This window comes from Galleria mellonella, unplaced genomic scaffold, assembly GCF_026898425.1.
Source record: "Galleria mellonella isolate WM207_F2 unplaced genomic scaffold, CSIRO_AGI_GalMel_v1 utg172, whole genome shotgun sequence".
Lineage (NCBI taxonomy): Eukaryota > Metazoa > Arthropoda > Insecta > Lepidoptera > Pyralidae > Galleria > Galleria mellonella.
Genome location: NW_026442015.1, coordinates 1,052,197 through 1,069,945, shown reverse-complemented (window position 1 = coordinate 1,069,945; position 17,749 = coordinate 1,052,197). Strand labels below are relative to the sequence as shown.

The following is a 17,749-nucleotide window of genomic DNA, read 5'->3' as shown; positions in this document are numbered from 1 at the left end:
TATGGTACGCGGATTGGTTATGTCCTACTTAACATGTAGAATATTTTAGATACTGATTAGGTGGCTAATGCCGCCAGAAATTTTGATTCTGAACAGAACGGCTTCATATGTACATATAGAAATGGTTATTTGATTAGAATTATTTTGATTAATGCCGCTATTATTAGTATACGTGTGATTGCCAACATTCATAAACTGACCATCACTATTATTTTCAGAACTATATACAGCCTTCCATATAATGATGGATATTCACTGACTGCCATTTTTTTAAGTTGGTTTTGCGACACGTATTTCACCTAAAAGCGAGGCATCTTCAGGGAAATTATTAGACTGCTATTCGGAGTTCAGTGTTAACAGTTCGGCATCCAAATTGAGAAAATGAAGTGATAGGGACTTCCGTAAGATCCTAGTTCAGTAAAATATTCATATAAAAATGTTGATAGAGGCGTAGCGTATATGTTAGATATCACTGAAAGACGCTGTTATCTGCTTATGTTACAGGAATGTAAGCAAAGGAATTTGCATGATTGAATATTGTGCTCTGCACAACTTGGCTTTAATTACATAACTTCAGCCACATAATGGTTCGCCTCCTTCATAAATATATTTCAGTAAAATAACAAGTCAACGTCTCTTCTTATTAAAGTTACCGTAGCCTAACGAGGAATATTTAATTTTCCTTGTTTGTTCATCTATTTGCTTGTATATTGAATTTGATAGATACTATAGAAATTTGCAGAAGTCGTTTATAAAATTTGAATAAAAGACAAAACTTAAGAGTATTAATACCTGCAAAGAGTTTCATCTTTTGATAATTCAAGTGTCTATTAAAAAAAAGAAAATTAAGAAATTAAAAGATGACTTAAGTCTTTTAAATTAAAAATATTTAAATTAAATATCCGCTCTTGATATGAATTTAATAATTGGTGTGTTTAGTATAAATAATATTGACATAACGCCTATGTCTGAGTGTTTAATTGTCTTCTATTAAATTAGAATAAAAGAGAGATAAGGATAAGCTATTTCTTATATAGGGCTTTTATTGTGTACAATCTCAAAATGACCTACAGTTCTTTTAAGTACATACGAGCTATCTTAGTCATATTTTGACAAAAAATCTCGTATATTTTCCGCCCATTTTTAGATATATTTCAAGTGTCTGGCATTTAAGTGACAGGTTCATTCATCGTTAAATTTGGCCTTAATCAGATTCGTTCACCTTTCGTACCTAAAGTGAAAGCGGCAAATCTACGTTAACTCATTTTATTTACTACCTGATCCAAACCTAAAAATGACAGAGTAATTGGGAGATGGGTCTCCAAAGTATTTAAACTTTAATATGTAGAGAGACTAATTTAAGCATTAAATATCCTGATAATATCTCGTAGTAAATTGTAATAATTGGTTATATAAACCACTACGTTAATTTTTATAAAAGGTAATCTATTAATAAAATTCCTATTCTATTCTACTAACAAATATTTGATTTATCAACCATATTATTACATTCATAATAAGCGTCTGTAAATGTGTCAATTTATCGTGTAAATTAATAGAAAATTAACAATTTAATAGTTTATCAATACATTAAAATATGAATTCAATTAGATAATTAAATATCAACTAAATAAACAAATAGTAAACATAAATACAATGCCTGATGTGAAACATTTTTAAATAGGATTTGTCAAAGTTGAATTACAATGTTAAGTCATAAAAATAAATAACAAATTGTAAAAATGTGTTATAAAATAAAAAAAAAATGATGAGAATCCGCAACTGTAATGATCGATTACTGTCATATTTTAACAATATAACTATTTTATTTGTTATCATAAATAAGAGCATATTTAAATAGACAATAACAAAATTCTTAGGGATGAGGCACTCATTTCAAATATTAGGTATACTACATATCGAGTGTGTTTCCAAAACAGACTAGGCTTACAGAGAAATTCGCTGAGCAAACTAATAAGATCTCAGTTCGACGTCGGCTAAGTAAAAATATGGCGTACTTGAACAGCTCAGACACGGAACAAATACAGGGCTCGACATTAGGCCGCTATAAACCCACTCGGAGCAGCAAACAAACTACGACACGACCTGCGACCTTTTCCTAATAAAAGGAACTCGATGACGACATTCATTCGACCAATCTAATGCAGGATAGGAAGTAGTTGGCGAACAATTAAATAAAATGAGCTTTGGAAAAAAGAAATTAAGACATTATGAACTATTATTATCTGTTTAATTTCAGTTTAAATTGTAATAGTTTTTCTATAGGCTACAGTGACCGTTTACCAATGGACGTGCTGTAAGCCTTCACTTTAGATAGAATTCAAAATTTTATTATTTAATTATCCGAGATATAGCCGAAGTAGGTAGTGGGGCTTACATTTTTTTTTTATAAAACTAGGCAAAAGGAATATTATGAATTATATAACATACTAATTAACATAAGTTAAAAAATCGTGATTTTATATTACTTAAATGTTAGATATAATAAAATATTGAGATTTATAATTATGGTATAAAACGATTGCATCGGAAATTAAATTATTTAATTAAAAAGTAAATTTATATTATATTAAGGGTTTATATTTATTAACTGACGATTCGTTTCCGCAAAAACTGCAATGCATATTATATGTAAATAAAATCCCTTTGTTTCAGCAGCAAATTGTTTTAATTTTTGTTTTTCAATTAATTGGTGTAAAAGGCTGTACCATATTCAGCCACGCGGAAAAAGCACCGCAGGCTATCCGACAGATTTAAACTTCCGATTACTCTAGAGCTCACGCCATAATTAATTTATTTTTATCTCAAACGGAAAACCAAGAACTTGATTTTACTCTTTGACTGATAATACGAAATTACCATGACGATTAAGTATTGTTTAAAGTTAAATGAATTAGCTAATGAGTTTATTTATCATACTAACTTTATTCAGAAACTGAGATAAAGGATTATTTTTTTAAATAATTTATGAATAAAACAAGAACAATAAAGCGAGGGAACGAAAATTGAATATCTTGTGAATACAGAAGTTTCACTTGGAAAAAAATATCAATCTTTTTAGGTAATTTGAATTTACATATTAAAAAATATGACAATTATTTATCAGTAGATCTTAGTAGGTAGTGTAAAGACTTTAAGTTAGAATAAAGATTTAATTATATAATAAAAAAAAAAAAAACGAAAATCGGCGAAGTACAGTTTGGACTCACGCCGAATGTTCCATACAAATCATAATTACAAAAAATACTGTTTATTTCATTAGAGTTATTTAATTTAATTCCGCTATAATTAGGATGTGTGTGACTGCCAACACTCCAAGATTGACCACCATTATTACTATCCAAAATAGCCATCAACTAGGCACTCCGTTTACGCACGTTTTGCGATATGCGAGTGTTTCACTTTTAAACGAGGCAGCTCAGAGCCTAGAATTAACCGTTAATTTTTACTTTAATTTAACACCAAAATTATGAAAATTATTCGAACATTCGCTATAATTTTGAACAAATAACTAACTTTTGAAAAATAACTAGTGATGTGAACTTCCGCAAGATAACACATTGTTCAGTAAAAAACATAATTTTATAATTTTCTTTGTGATGTAATTACAAATTTACGGTTTTCGAATTTTTTTTTTTACTTGCGCTGCACGACAACGCTTTTTGCCAAATTTCATGATTTTACGTCATTAGGAAATACCCTATAATTTTTTATTCCCTTGCAAATGTCAAAAAATATGCTATAAACGGCTATATTTTTCGATTTTTTCATAATTGCAGGGGATTGTTGTAGACTTGAGTATTTGACATTAATTTCAAGTCCATTAATTAATTTTACCTCATTATATAATATTTTTTTATTTTTATAAAATAAAATCATTGACGTAGAAAATTATTATTTATGAAATATCAAGTAAAATAGGATGCAGTTCAAAAGGAAGATGAATTATATAAAGATTTGCCACAAAACTCTAAATATTTTATTGACCTTAGATTTGGGTGTAATTAGTTTAGAGAAGTTCTTATCTATTATGTCTTATATAGTTTAATAATAACAGACGCTGTGGTATTTATTTCGGTTTCAAGGATAAGGAAGCTACTAAAATTACTGATACAAGAAAAACACATTAATCTTCAAGAATAACAAAGCATTAGAGTTCAAGTCATGTAATCTGTAAATCTTTGATGGTTTTCAAGTCTATAGGCAATAGTTAGGACATACAAGTTGGAATGTAAGTTTATATGTCGTTTCTGTCAAACAAACTGCTATACACAGAAAGCCTTTTAACAAAACTGTGACTTTGACATTAAATAAGTTTTGTTTTCTTGTACTTGGATTACAAGTTGAGAAGGTTGGTAGACTTTTGTATTATTATACCGTGTTATCAGTTTGATTATTAGTATATGAAAGTACTGAAGTACATATACAATCAGTTTATGTCTTTCCAAGTTCATAATCAAAGTTAAGTACAGAAAGATGATGATGTTCCATGTATTATTACTATATATACATACCCGAAATTTTTTGTTACTACTTTGTGTAATTTTTAATCATATTTATGAATCACTTTGTAATTATTTTTGAGTCTATCCAATATCATCTTTTATATGCACCGATAGGTAATAAAGGTGTTATGCAACTGAATGTATTAAATTAAACAGATGATGTAACGGTGAACCAAGACTGTGGTAGCAAACAGTCTTACAAACAGTTAAGTTGCTGCTTTGCTCACGTCTGTACTGTAGGTGAAATTCTTATTAAAAGTTTGTAACATATTTTCGAATATATCTAAGTTATAATTGTTGCACTTATTATATTTATGCTTCTGTTTTATATAAACCATATATCTTAAGTATCTTCTATATATATGCATATATATACAAGATACTTTTAAAAGCAGTAAATCTTTTTCCTTATATAATATTTTATACTTCAATACAGTTGCTTGTTATAATGTCCTAATAATTTATTCACGCGATAAAGTTCAAACTAAAAACAACCTTACGTCTTTGTCGTCATATATTACATTCGAATGAAGTTTGATTTCTATGTGCTGAACAATATTGAAATAGTAAATAGATTACACAGTGTGTGTTTATTTACAATTTTAGTTGAGAGTAAATATTATGTTTCTAAGAATACTTTAAAAATAATGCGAAAAGAAAAGATTGAACGATGTTATGTAATGACTGTTATGTTATGACTAATATGTTGTGCTATGACTGTTATGTTGTGACTAATAAGTCTTTTGCTAAAATGCTAGTTGATAAGTAATATATTGATAGTTGATAAGTAATGACTAACAAGTCTTTGTTACGATAAGTAATGTTTATCTGTAATGTTTATCTATATTTTGGAATGTCTATTTGTATTTGTAAGTACAATGTAATCGCTAACTAAGAAGCCTTTGCCAAAAGCTCCTCTCTGATAAAATACCACTGTCATGAAATCATACACCATTAGCCTTTGTTACAATACCATTAGCTGATGAGTAATATTTATCTGTATTCGCAATTGTGTACCATGAGCATCATGTTATCATTAGTCGAGAACCCCTCTCCGATAAACTCACCTTATATAAATACTGCCTCAAATCAGTTCGAGGACAGTTCCATTTCCGAATTCATATTGTAAACATCTAATTGTACTATTTCTGTGTAAAGTAATAAAGCTAGTTTTTTAAAAAACAAATCTTATCATTCGCCACGTAACAAATTTGGCGCAGTCGGTAGGATCTCGCATAAGACGAAGTGCAACGTGCAGTTGATCATCGGGACAGCATCGCCCAGCAGAGCAACGCGCGGTAGCTACAGGCTTTTGAAACACTTCGCCGAACATGCAGCTCCAAATACTTGTATTGTTATGGTGAGTGGTTTGAATTTGTTCGCTCTCTAAATCCTTTAAATCGCATCTATCCTAATTCTTTTTATATATATATATTTTTTTTCTTTTCTTTCCTATATACCTTTCTAATGCCACTAGAAATAAAAAACGAAAGAATGGCTCTAGATATCTCTACATTATTAAAATTAATTCCGACGTTTGACACCAAAGAAAATAACCAACTATATAGATTTGTTCGATCTTGCAATTCTGCCTTTGCTTTAGCCTCTTTAGAACAAGAATCAATCCTCTTAGTATACGTTTTAAATAACATCACTGGCTCAGGTGCCTCCGATGTCCATTGTAAACAATACAAAACATGGATTGAGCTCAGATCGTTCCTTATCGAAAAATTCTCGCATGTAAAAACGATTAGCCATCTAAGCCTAGAACTACAGTCTATGTTCCAAAAACCAAACGAAACAATGACTGAATATTTTCACCGGGTAGACCTCTGTAGGAGTAAAATCGTAGAAAAACTAACAGCGGAAATTTTAGATGAGACGCTCGCAGGTCGGTTAGCGACCACAGAAGAAACCGCCTTATCGGTATTTATCAACGGAATTAATTCAGACGTAGGAGCAATGCTGAGAACTAAAAACTTTAGTAATCTCTCCGACGCAGGTCGTTTCGCGCTACAGGAAGACAAAATTCGAGCAATGAATAATGCTAGGCAGGCACTATTTAGAGTATCAGCCGCTAGTAGGTCTGTTAATAGTCCTAGACCGCACGTAAAATTTACGATTGACAATCGATCGATGACGCGACCTCCTAATATATACCAACAGAATACATCAAAAACGCCACCATATCAAAACGTTATTTGCAATTACTGTAAGAAACCAGGCCACCTCATCGCCGATTGTAGGAAACGAGCATATAATAATAATATCAGAAACTCGTTACAAGAACAGAACATATCGCCCCAACAAAATTTCCGTGCATTACCTGCCGCTAAAATAAATAATTTAAACCATTTAGCGGCCAGCGAAGCGAGCAGTTCGGTGGAAACCGCTTTAACGTCTTGCTCACCTCATCAAACACAGACATCGACCCAGGAATTAAACCTGGAGGACCTACAAATAGATTCTTAGAAAATAATCAAATTTCAAGGAAGTTTAACGCTTATACGCCGCATTCAGTCCATCGGGGACCGGCTAGTACTAGCTCCATAGTTAAAAATAATCAGGTACGGAACATGTCCTGTTATCAAAAACGATTTTGTGACGCTAGTACGCAAACGAGTAAACTTCCTAACTTTCATCATATTCATCAAAATTCGAATTCTAAATCTTCCATATCTACTCAAACTCACGAAATCATTATAGCCGAAACTAACGGACAGGGTAACCAGCCCCAAACCCTAGGCTTTACACAAAATCCTAAATCCACTAGTATCGATAATTCTAACTCTACAATATTCACTAAATCCAGTCGCAAATCAAAATCTAGGTCGAAAGACAAATCTAAATCCTTGAAAAGAAAAACTCATATCAAATCGTTCGCTATATCTGCATTAAATGACGTGCCACCTGAAAATCTACTACACTGTACTTTTTTCATTAAAGAAACACCCGTCACTCTCTTAATAGACACGGGAGCAGGAATCTCAGTTATCAGAGACGATAAAATAGGTTCAATTGCTTTGGATAAATCCAACATCGTGTCAATTGTAGGTATCTCTAGCACCCAAACTTCGACAATCACATCAGGAACTGCCAACATATCCCTAGATGATTTACCTGAATTCAAATTCCACGTCGCCAACCTTAATATAAAAGCAGACGGTATTCTGGGAAACGACTTCATGACTAAATTTAATTGTAACATTTTTATTCAATCCAAAACGATGAGAATAGGCAGTAAATCGTATAAACTTCATTATATGGGCGAATATCCTGAAAATAATACTATCACTGATAAACGAATAATTAGTAGTCGAACAGAAACCGTAATTACGTGTAACACAAATAGTATCAACTCTGGGACAGCAATAGTCGAAAAACAAACTATAAGCAACGGCGTTATTATTCCTCACGCTATAGTCAACGTTCGAAACAATACATTTTCAATTACTTGTATAAACACTAATAATTCCGATAAAGTCATTAAAACACCAAATATCGAAGTCCAGCCTATTAACATTGACGAATTAACAAAAAATAACAATAGTCAACCACTTCATAATTTTAACTCGATATCGCAGACCGACAGACAAAAGAAAGTATTGTCCCTTATCAGACGAGACCATTTAAATAAAGAAGAGTCAACATCATTAGATAAAATTATTTCTGAATACAGTGACATATTTTTCCTAGAAGGTGACTCATTGTCATTCAGTAACCATACAAAGCATCAAATCCCTACTACCACTAACGTACCCATTCATGCCAAAACATATCGCTTACCTCAAGTTCACGAAAATGAAATAAAGACCCAAGTAAAGAACATGCTAGACCAGGATATCATTAGACCTAGCAATTCCCCTTGGAGTAGCCCTATTTGGGTAGTACCTAAGAAACTAGATGCTTCCGGGAAACAAAAATGGCGTTTAGTCATAGATTATCGTAAATTAAATGAAGTCACAGTGGGTGATAGTTATCCCCTTCCTAACATTACGGACATACTAGATAAATTAGGACACTCCCAATACTTCACTACGTTAGACCTCGCATCAGGATTCCACCAACTGGAAGTCGACCCCAATGACATCTCTAAAACAGCTTTCAGTACCCCTTACGGCCATTACGAATACAAACGAATGCCTTTCGGGTTAAAAAACGCCCCAGCTACGTTTCAACGAGTAATGGACTCTGTATTATGTGGATTACAAGGAGAAAGATGTTTTGTCTATCTCGACGATATCGTTATCTTTGCCTCTAGCCTCCAAGAACACGAACAAAAACTTCAAGAAGTATTCTCTCGTCTCCGCAAATATCATCTTAAAGTACAACCTGACAAATGCGAATTTCTTAGACGCGAAGTAGCCTATCTAGGTCACATAATATCCAATGAAGGCGTCAAACCGAATCCAGATAAAGTACGTGTTGTTCGAGATTTTCCTATTCCTAAGTCTTGTAAAGATATTAAAGCGTTCCTAGGCCTCACAGGATACTACCGTCGATTCATATCTAACTTCAGTAAACTAACAAAGCCTCTTACGAGCCTGTTAAAAAAGGACGTGCCTTTCGTATGGGGTACGACCCAACAAAATTCATTTGACGAATGTAAACGTCTCCTTACCAATCCTCCTATATTACAATATCCCGATTTCGCTAAGGAATTTATTCTAACCACAGATGCTTCGATTAACGCAATAGGTGCCGTCTTATCTCAAGGCGAAATAGGTAAAGACTTACCTATCGCATACGCCTCGCGCACTCTTAATAAGGCCGAAAGTAACTATTCGACAATTGAACGCGAGTTACTGGCAATTGTTTGGGCTGTTAAACATTTTAGACCTTATCTATTTGGTCGAAAGTTTAAAATCGTGACTGACCATAAGCCCCTAACATGGCTTTTTTCTATTAAAGACCCGGGCAGTCGTTTAGTTCGCTGGCGCCTTAAACTTGAAGAATACGAGTACGAAGTTATCTATAAAGCGGGTAAAAACAATACTAACGCGGACGCACTCTCACGACCTCCTATTCATAACACCAATGTTATCGATAATACTGAAAACGAACCTCCTAACACATGCGAAAACATTTCTGAAGATTATTTACAAATGAATTACGAATACTTCATGCAAAATTCCTCATATAGTTTCGACACTCCAAACCTTCATATTTCCTCAGATCGCCTCTTAGACGACCGTCACAAAAACATATTTATACCCTCTTCATGCGAACTATCCGATAAAAACGACCTTTTTAACGAAGCTATCTCTATGTGTTCTCAAGTAGATCCATATTTAAATAAAGTCAAAGAACTCTATGACGTCGATCTCCTAGTCTCAGACAAGAACCAGAACATCATATTTGGTTGTTTAAGACCTACACACTTTGACTCATGGGACTCCGAAAGTTATTTCAAAATTCTCCTTAACTGCTTACAAAATTACAGTTTAAAATCACTTCACATTCCTGACTTAAAAAATGACCCTACTTGTAAACTCAAGGGCAACGAACAACTCCACATCACAGCTTATCTTGCTGATGTATACGAGTGTAAGATTACTATATGTGAAAATAAGGTTAAAAATCCCACATCAGAGGAAATTCCCGAGATCCTGAAAACTTTCCATGATGACCCCTTAGCAGGTCACAGAGGCATAGTAGAAACTACGCGTAAAATTAGAACCGAATATTTCTGGAAAGGAATGTCCGATACTATTAAGAATTATATAGAAAATTGTCAAGTTTGCCAACGAAATAAAATCCAAAGAAAAACCTACAAAGCCCCTATGGTTATCACTTCTTCTTTCAACGAACCATTTGAACGCGTAACAATCGATTTAGTGTCATACTCAGAAGTAACCAATGATTCAAATAAATACATACTCACGCTACAAGACGATCTGACTAGATTCGTTCAAGCCTATCCTATAATAGACAAACAAGCAACAACGATAGCTAAAGCCTTATTGACCTTCTGTCAACACTACGGCATACCCAAAAGATTCCATTCAGACCAAGGCACCGAGTTTGTTAACAACGTCGTTAAACAACTTATGAAATTACTCGGATCCAATCATACTGTCAGTACTGCTTACCATCCGCAGACGAACGGTGCTCTCGAACGTTTCCACGCTACTCTGCGTGACCATATAAGAATGTACCATAAGCGAAATCAATCAAATTGGGATCAAATAATACCCTTTGCTGTTATGTGCCATAATACATCAATTAATCAATCAACCGGTCTCACACCTCACGAACTACTATTCGGTTACAAACCTCGATCATTATATTCGTTTAAAGAAAACAACGATTACACAACGCATGATTATTTGCGCGATCTTAACGAACGACTTAAGGTGTCACGAGATATTGCCCGTCGCAACGTACAAAATATGAAAGAAAAAGCTAAAGAACGTTATGATGGTAATATAAGGAATATAGCCAAGTTCAGTATAGGCGACAAGGTTATGTTGAAAGTACCGAATCCAAACAATTTGGAAAATAAATGGGATGGTCCTTACGTCGTAACCCGACTCGGATTCAATGAGAATTACGTCATACAAAAGTCAGGCAAAAATCAAATGGTGCATGCTAATCGCCTAAGGCCATTGTGTGAACCAACTACCGAAAAACTATAACTTTTAATTTTAGATTAAGGTACTAAAGTAAGTCAGAGTATACATATATATATATATATATATATATATATAAGTTATTCATTTTATTTCAGGGTGCAAACCATGGCACACCCTACAACCTCTCCCGTAGTATATGACGAGGATAGTCTAAAGAAAAAATTAGAACGTTTAATGAATAATCCATATATTAGTTTCGTAATATGTTCTATCATTAAATTAATCTTTTACGTTATCTTATATAAAATATATAAATTTATTAAAGGAAAACTATACAAATAATAACCTTAAAAATATATATATATCTTTACAGGTACTCCTCAACTTTTGTTGAAGGGGATACCCGAATACTACCCATACCTTCAAAATCAGGTCTCTATTTTGAAGAAAACGGAGAAATTCTAATCTCTGAAAATTCGTGGAAATTATTAGTGTATAGAGACTTAGAACCACTATTTTTAACTCATGATTCTATAAAAAGACTCACACAAAATTATCAAAATCTCGTCGCTAGACACACGACACTACCGAGCGTAATTACGACAAGTTCTTTCATCAAAGCCAGTCTAAACAAAATAGACTCCAGATTAAGCGAATTAAACTACTATACCGCAGGTAGCTTAAATAACAAACGTAGTAAACGTGAACTTATAGACGGTGTAAGCTCAATATTAAAATGGCTTATCGGAACACCTGACGCCAAAGATGCGAAACACTACAATGAATGTATCGAACAGTTAGAAAGACAACAGATTTCGACTGACGCAATCCTAAGACAACAACTACAGATAATCTCTTCGACAATTAAAAATTTTAACGAAACCTTACTGAAAATCTCTTACGACGAACATTTAATCAACGAAAACATTGCTAAAGTTAATTCTTATTTTAATACCACGAACAAATTAATTTTCAACCTTACCATTTCTGAAGAAATATCCACGCTAGCGATACAAATACTAGAGTCAGTAACATCATTAGAAAAAGACATTGACGACATAATAATAAGCATTTTGTTCATTAAATCAGGAGCCATTCACCCTTCGATTATATCAATTAACCGTCTATATAAAGAATTATTATCCTCAAGTCCCGCTAGAGTGAATAAAAATCTAGTAGCTCCTATAAAGCTATCAAACATACATCAAATCCTCGAATCTGCTTCGATTACATCTTATATCTATATGAATAAAATTATATATATTTTAGAATTCCCTTTAGTTAGAAACGATAGGTTTACCTTATATCACATATACTCTATTCCTATTCTGCATCCCTCATCAACCTTATATTCCACGATCCTCCCAGAGCAAACATTTCTTGCCATGAACAGTAACAGACAGCAATACGTCACAATGAACGACTTGGGAAAATGTAAGAACTTTGTTACGGAAACAAAAGTCTGCAACGATCTCCCAGTATATAACGTGAACACCAGGCCTACCTGTGAAACTGCCATACTTACGACAACAAGACAAGACGTGCCAGAAATTTGTCAAGTTACTACGTTTTCGGCGAATATTAACACACTGCAACCCATCAGAAACAATAAATGGATCTACATCTTACAACATACAACGCCGTATACCCTAGAATGTAAAGATGAAACAAACCACGGTGAAATCTCCGGAGCCGGCATCATATCATTGGAAAATGGCTGTAAAATGTACACTGCCTTCGTTACACTACTAGCTGAAGAAAATCTATCGACAAATATTAGTCACCCTATTGTCACCGTAGATCTGGAACAAATCTGCATTCCTGAAAACTTAAATATTAGAGAACCAGAACTTCTTCCAATAAAATTGAATAACATAGCGTTGGACTCTCTCAACACCATAAAGGAACAAATAAATCAACACTCTAAACTATTAAAAGATAATCAAGCTACTTTTGTTGAAAAATATTCCACAAAACTCTCAATTTCCAGCATAGCTATTGGGTTAGCCATGCTAACGTGTTTGTGTTATAAGTGTCACAAGAGACGTTTTCAATTCACCACAACACAACGTAGAGATGGCTGCATCCAGATTTTTAATAACTGCTTCGATCGCTCTCAACGCCGTCAACACATCGAAATTCCCATGGCATCATTGGAACCGAGAACGACGTCGTGTATATCCGAAGATGAAAGCGATGACGTCGCCACTCCACACCTTCATCAAAGATCGAGTAACAAAACTCAATCTTTATTCTAAGAGGGGAGGTGTTATGTAATGACTGTTATGTTATGACTAATATGTTGTGCTATGACTGTTATGTTGTGACTAATAAGTCTTTTGCTAAAATGCTAGTTGATAAGTAATATATTGATAGTTGATAAGTAATGACTAACAAGTCTTTGTTACGATAAGTAATGTTTATCTGTAATGTTTATCTATATTTTGGAATGTCTATTTGTATTTGTAAGTACAATGTAATCGCTAACTAAGAAGCCTTTGCCAAAAGCTCCTCTCTGATAAAATACCACTGTCATGAAATCATACACCATTAGCCTTTGTTACAATACCATTAGCTGATGAGTAATATTTATCTGTATTCGCAATTGTGTACCATGAGCATCATGTTATCATTAGTCGAGAACCCCTCTCCGATAAACTCACCTTATATAAATACTGCCTCAAATCAGTTCGAGGACAGTTCCATTTCCGAATTCATATTGTAAACATCTAATTGTACTATTTCTGTGTAAAGTAATAAAGCTAGTTTTTTAAAAAACAAATCTTATCATTCGCCACGTAACAACGAGTTATAATGGGATTTTAAGCTTAAACTGGAGCATGGAGTTTGTGAATGAATTTCTGTCCTTTTATTTCTCATAAAAGTTCTCTAAAACTCACTTCTTAGGACAAATGGTATAGCTGTCGGTCTTAAGAGCCCATCTTTTTTGTAATTTTACTGCCATATTCCAATAAATTACATAATACCGAGGCATAATACCTTTTTTCTCAAGAATGGCAAAGTGTGACATATATCATGGGTATAACAGTATACTGTATTATCTATAGTACTGTTTATGCCTATGGGTGACGGTATTACTACCTCCCATCACATGGGCTGCTTTGTTTGCCATTACAAATGTGTAAACAAAAATCTATCGTTACGTTCCGTATATGTTGAAAGGGATTATAATGGTAATAATAGTATACAATTAACAATATTGACAAATTATTAAATTTGTTTTCATGTGAGTATCGCATCTCATTAACGTTATTAAATTAAGATAATCGAGCGGATACAATCCAGAGTACTTAAATTAATTAATTTCAAAATTTTATTTTATTAAATTTACTTACCTAACGAGAACAAAACGAAGTTATTATTTACGCAAATTATACATTATATTATGTTTATTTAAGTAATATTTTTTAATGATATGATTTCATAACTAAGCTCTTGAATTTAGTAATCCTAGTGCCATACACATATGTTATATCTATTTGTCTAGAAGAATGAAGGATTTCATATCCACATAGGTATTCACCATGCACAAAAAGAAAAATATTTCAAAATATTCGTTATTGTGAGATACAAAATAAAAATATGCACGTGAATGCGAAGTATGAATGCATGGAGTTACAGAGATCCGTATGACAAACATAATGCCACTCACAATCATGTCGGACCTCGCTCGTATGATAAATGTTTCAAAGGCGTGCCCTCTGAATTATTGCGAGCTGTTTTTGCACAAAGGCAGCTAAGGGTTTGTCAACAGTGCAGTAATAATGCCGCACTCCAAGCGCAGAATTAGGTCATAGTGTGCCGTGCACCTTATCGACAAGTCCACTTTGACTTTCACGCTTATTTTCTAGTTTAGACTTATATATTTATTTAGTTTTACACGACTTCCAAAATAATGGGATTCTGAATTTATATATTTCGCTTAAAATTTCGTAATCATATTTAATTTTAAATATTACAAATAGCTCTTATTATATAAAAACAATACAACAATAAATTAAAGTTAATATAAAATTCCTTAAATACTAATACTAATTATAAGTAATCTCCCAACGCACCACACCGAGGCAGCGTACCCAAGATACTGGCAGCATTACCTCTTTGGATTGCCAAACTTATCTTTTGATTCGGGATGATTTGGGATTCTAAATTCATTATTTTACGGCTAAGTTTTAAGCAGCAATAAAGCATTTGTCAGTACCTACGAATGAAAGGATCAACGAAAAAGGAAAGAGATGTTGGGACTGAAAGGAAATTGGTAAAAAAGAATGATGAATTTATGCAGTCGCAGAGGGAGTATTGGTTAGAAGCTGCAGCAGCTCGAGCCGTATGCCCTTACTCTAGAACTGGACAGATTATTAAAGAAGAACACACTTAACTGACAGTGTTTGTTATTTGGATAAAATACTAAATTCTTTTTTTTTATAAAACTCAGAATGGTAAACAGGCTTATAGCCCACCTGATGGAAAGTGGCAACCATTGCCTATACGAGGTCTGTCCGGAAAGTTCGTATAAAAGTGTTCTGGAATGCGAGAAAGAGGAGTGGGGAGGCCAGGTAAGCGCAGGACCCCTTCCTTATGTCCCTAACAATGCTTCAGTTCTGGTCTGACCGCCGTGCGGTGCGAACTGGCTTGTCACGCCATCTGTGAAGTTATCTCTTAACGAAACCCCGTCGGCATGGAGCCCGCTTCCGTTGAAGAGCAGCGCGTCGTAATCAAGTTTCTCTCGAAACTCGGCAAGAATGGCCGTGAAATTTTTGCCGATCTCAGAACAGTTTATGGGGATGATGCTGTGAAGGAACCAACCGTCCACAAGTGGCTAAAAAGATTCAGAGAGGGCCGAGACAATGTTGATTGTTTTTTTCGATGTTCGGGGGATTGTCCATCAAGAATTCGTCCCTCCAGGCCAGACAGTTGATGGAAAATTCTACGTCGATGTGCTCAGACGCCTCAAAGCTCGTGTGGCACGAGTTCGTCCAGAATTGGCGCGAGAGGGGCGTTGGATTCTTCACCACGACAATGCCCCTGCCCACACCTCTCTTGTTGTCCGTGAGTTTTTGAGTAAAAATTCCATTACGGTGACCGAACACCCCCCCTATTCGCCGGATTTGGCCCCGTGTGACTTCTTCTTGTTCCCAAAAACCAAATTGGTACTTCGGGGGCGGCATTTGGGGGACATAAATGAGATAAAAAAAGCTACGACGGGGCAGCTGAGAAACCTACAACCAGAGGACTTTCAAGGAGCCTTCTCACAGTGGAAACGGCGTTGGCACAAGTGCATTATGTCACAGGGGGAGTACTTTGAAGGGGATAAAATTGATTTACCTGAATAATTGTAAAATAAAATTTTTAAAAAACTTTTATACGTACTTTCCGGACAAACCTCGTAGATATGAGCAGTACCATAGATATTACAGAGTATACTGTTTGGCCAATGATACTCCCCATGCGTTGCCATTCTTGAGGACTCAGGTGTTATTCTTTTGCACCCTGTAAATTTATTTGAAAATTTGACGCAAACCTTGGGTTCATTTTATAGAAATCGCATAAAGCATCTGCGGCGATAAATAATTTCAAGCGGTCTCTACTGCGTAGCCTGCTCGCGTGCACAATTTAAGTTGCCTATTGTTATTTATATACTCCACAAGACTTATTTTGATTTGAACGAGTCAACTACGTCAGCCTTTACGTCCGTAGTATCGCCTTTGCTGATAGTATATTCGCGTGATATACGAAAATAATTTGTATAGAGTAGGTGATTATAAGCGTAAGTATTTACATTGTTTATTGTAGTGGTGTGTATATTGATATATAATAACTATTATGTAGTCTATGGTTAAAGGCGTAAAATATACTGTGTCGTTATAAACCCCATAAACCTCATTTATGGATGGATGAAGATGTAAAATTACTAATAGCCACATATTAAACTGATATATAAAAATCTATGTACTTGTGTTCTCTCATAGATAAAGTAAAATACTTTTTTGTATGAATCTGTTTGGAAAGAAAAGTCTTTGGAAATCCGTATATACAAGGTCAGATATTCGGTTGATATATGTAATAACTTAATCATAAATAATAGGGGGAAAGCGATTGTTAGTAATGGGGTCTTAGTGACCCATTGCTAGCAATACACTATCAAGTCGACCTCCACTCGGTTCTCTCTGGAAACCATCGTGGTTAATTCTAGTGAAATTCGTTATGATGGGCTAATTGGCCTGCTACTGCCAGCGTATATTGTTAGCGCAGACGGGGTCACCATTTCATTATCACCAACTTAAAAAAAAACAATATGATATATAACGAATAATTTACGAGACCTCAAAACTTTACGAATTTTAATCAATTCATTGAAAATCTTTGGTGATGAAAGTATTATTAAAAACCAGAATAGTATGAGTGATATCTATAGGTGAGCCTATTGTCATGCCATCTTCTTGGATTTAAAAGTGCTCGTGCGAAATGTAGACATAATTTTCACGTTCACAACAATAACAATAATTGACAAATATCTCTTATTTAGGACATTTAAGGATTATAGTCGTAAAAATATTTATTAATGTACAGTATTCATTTTGTAGGCCTAAGTAAATTTGAAACTGTAGAACAAGCGACGTCATATTT

At 34.1% G+C, this 17,749-nt stretch overlaps 3 protein-coding genes across 3 annotated transcripts in view; all 3 read left to right on the top strand.

Moving 5' to 3' along the window:
- LOC113514576 (complexin) overlaps positions 1-17,749 on the top strand; it is a 374,606-nt gene that overhangs the window by 13,690 nt on the left and 343,167 nt on the right. The gene's annotated exons all lie outside the window — the stretch shown is intronic.
- On the top strand, positions 5,970-6,998 carry LOC128200262 (uncharacterized). The gene has a single exon (XM_052893143.1). It carries the CDS (start codon positions 5,994-5,996, stop codon positions 6,996-6,998), a length of 1,005 nt encoding a protein of 334 aa, XP_052749103.1. The 5' UTR covers positions 5,970-5,993.
- On the top strand, positions 11,439-13,893 carry LOC128200261 (uncharacterized). The gene has a single exon (XM_052893142.1). It carries the CDS (start codon positions 12,346-12,348, stop codon positions 13,357-13,359), a length of 1,014 nt encoding a protein of 337 aa, XP_052749102.1. The 5' UTR covers positions 11,439-12,345; the 3' UTR covers positions 13,360-13,893.

Excerpts from the sequence above, each read along its gene's own strand:
- LOC128200261 (XM_052893142.1), top strand. The coding sequence starts at position 12,346 with ATGAATAAAATTATATATATTTTAGAATTCCCTTTAGTTAGAAACGAT.
- LOC128200262 (XM_052893143.1), top strand. The coding sequence starts at position 5,994 with ATGCCACTAGAAATAAAAAACGAAAGAATGGCTCTAGATATCTCTACA.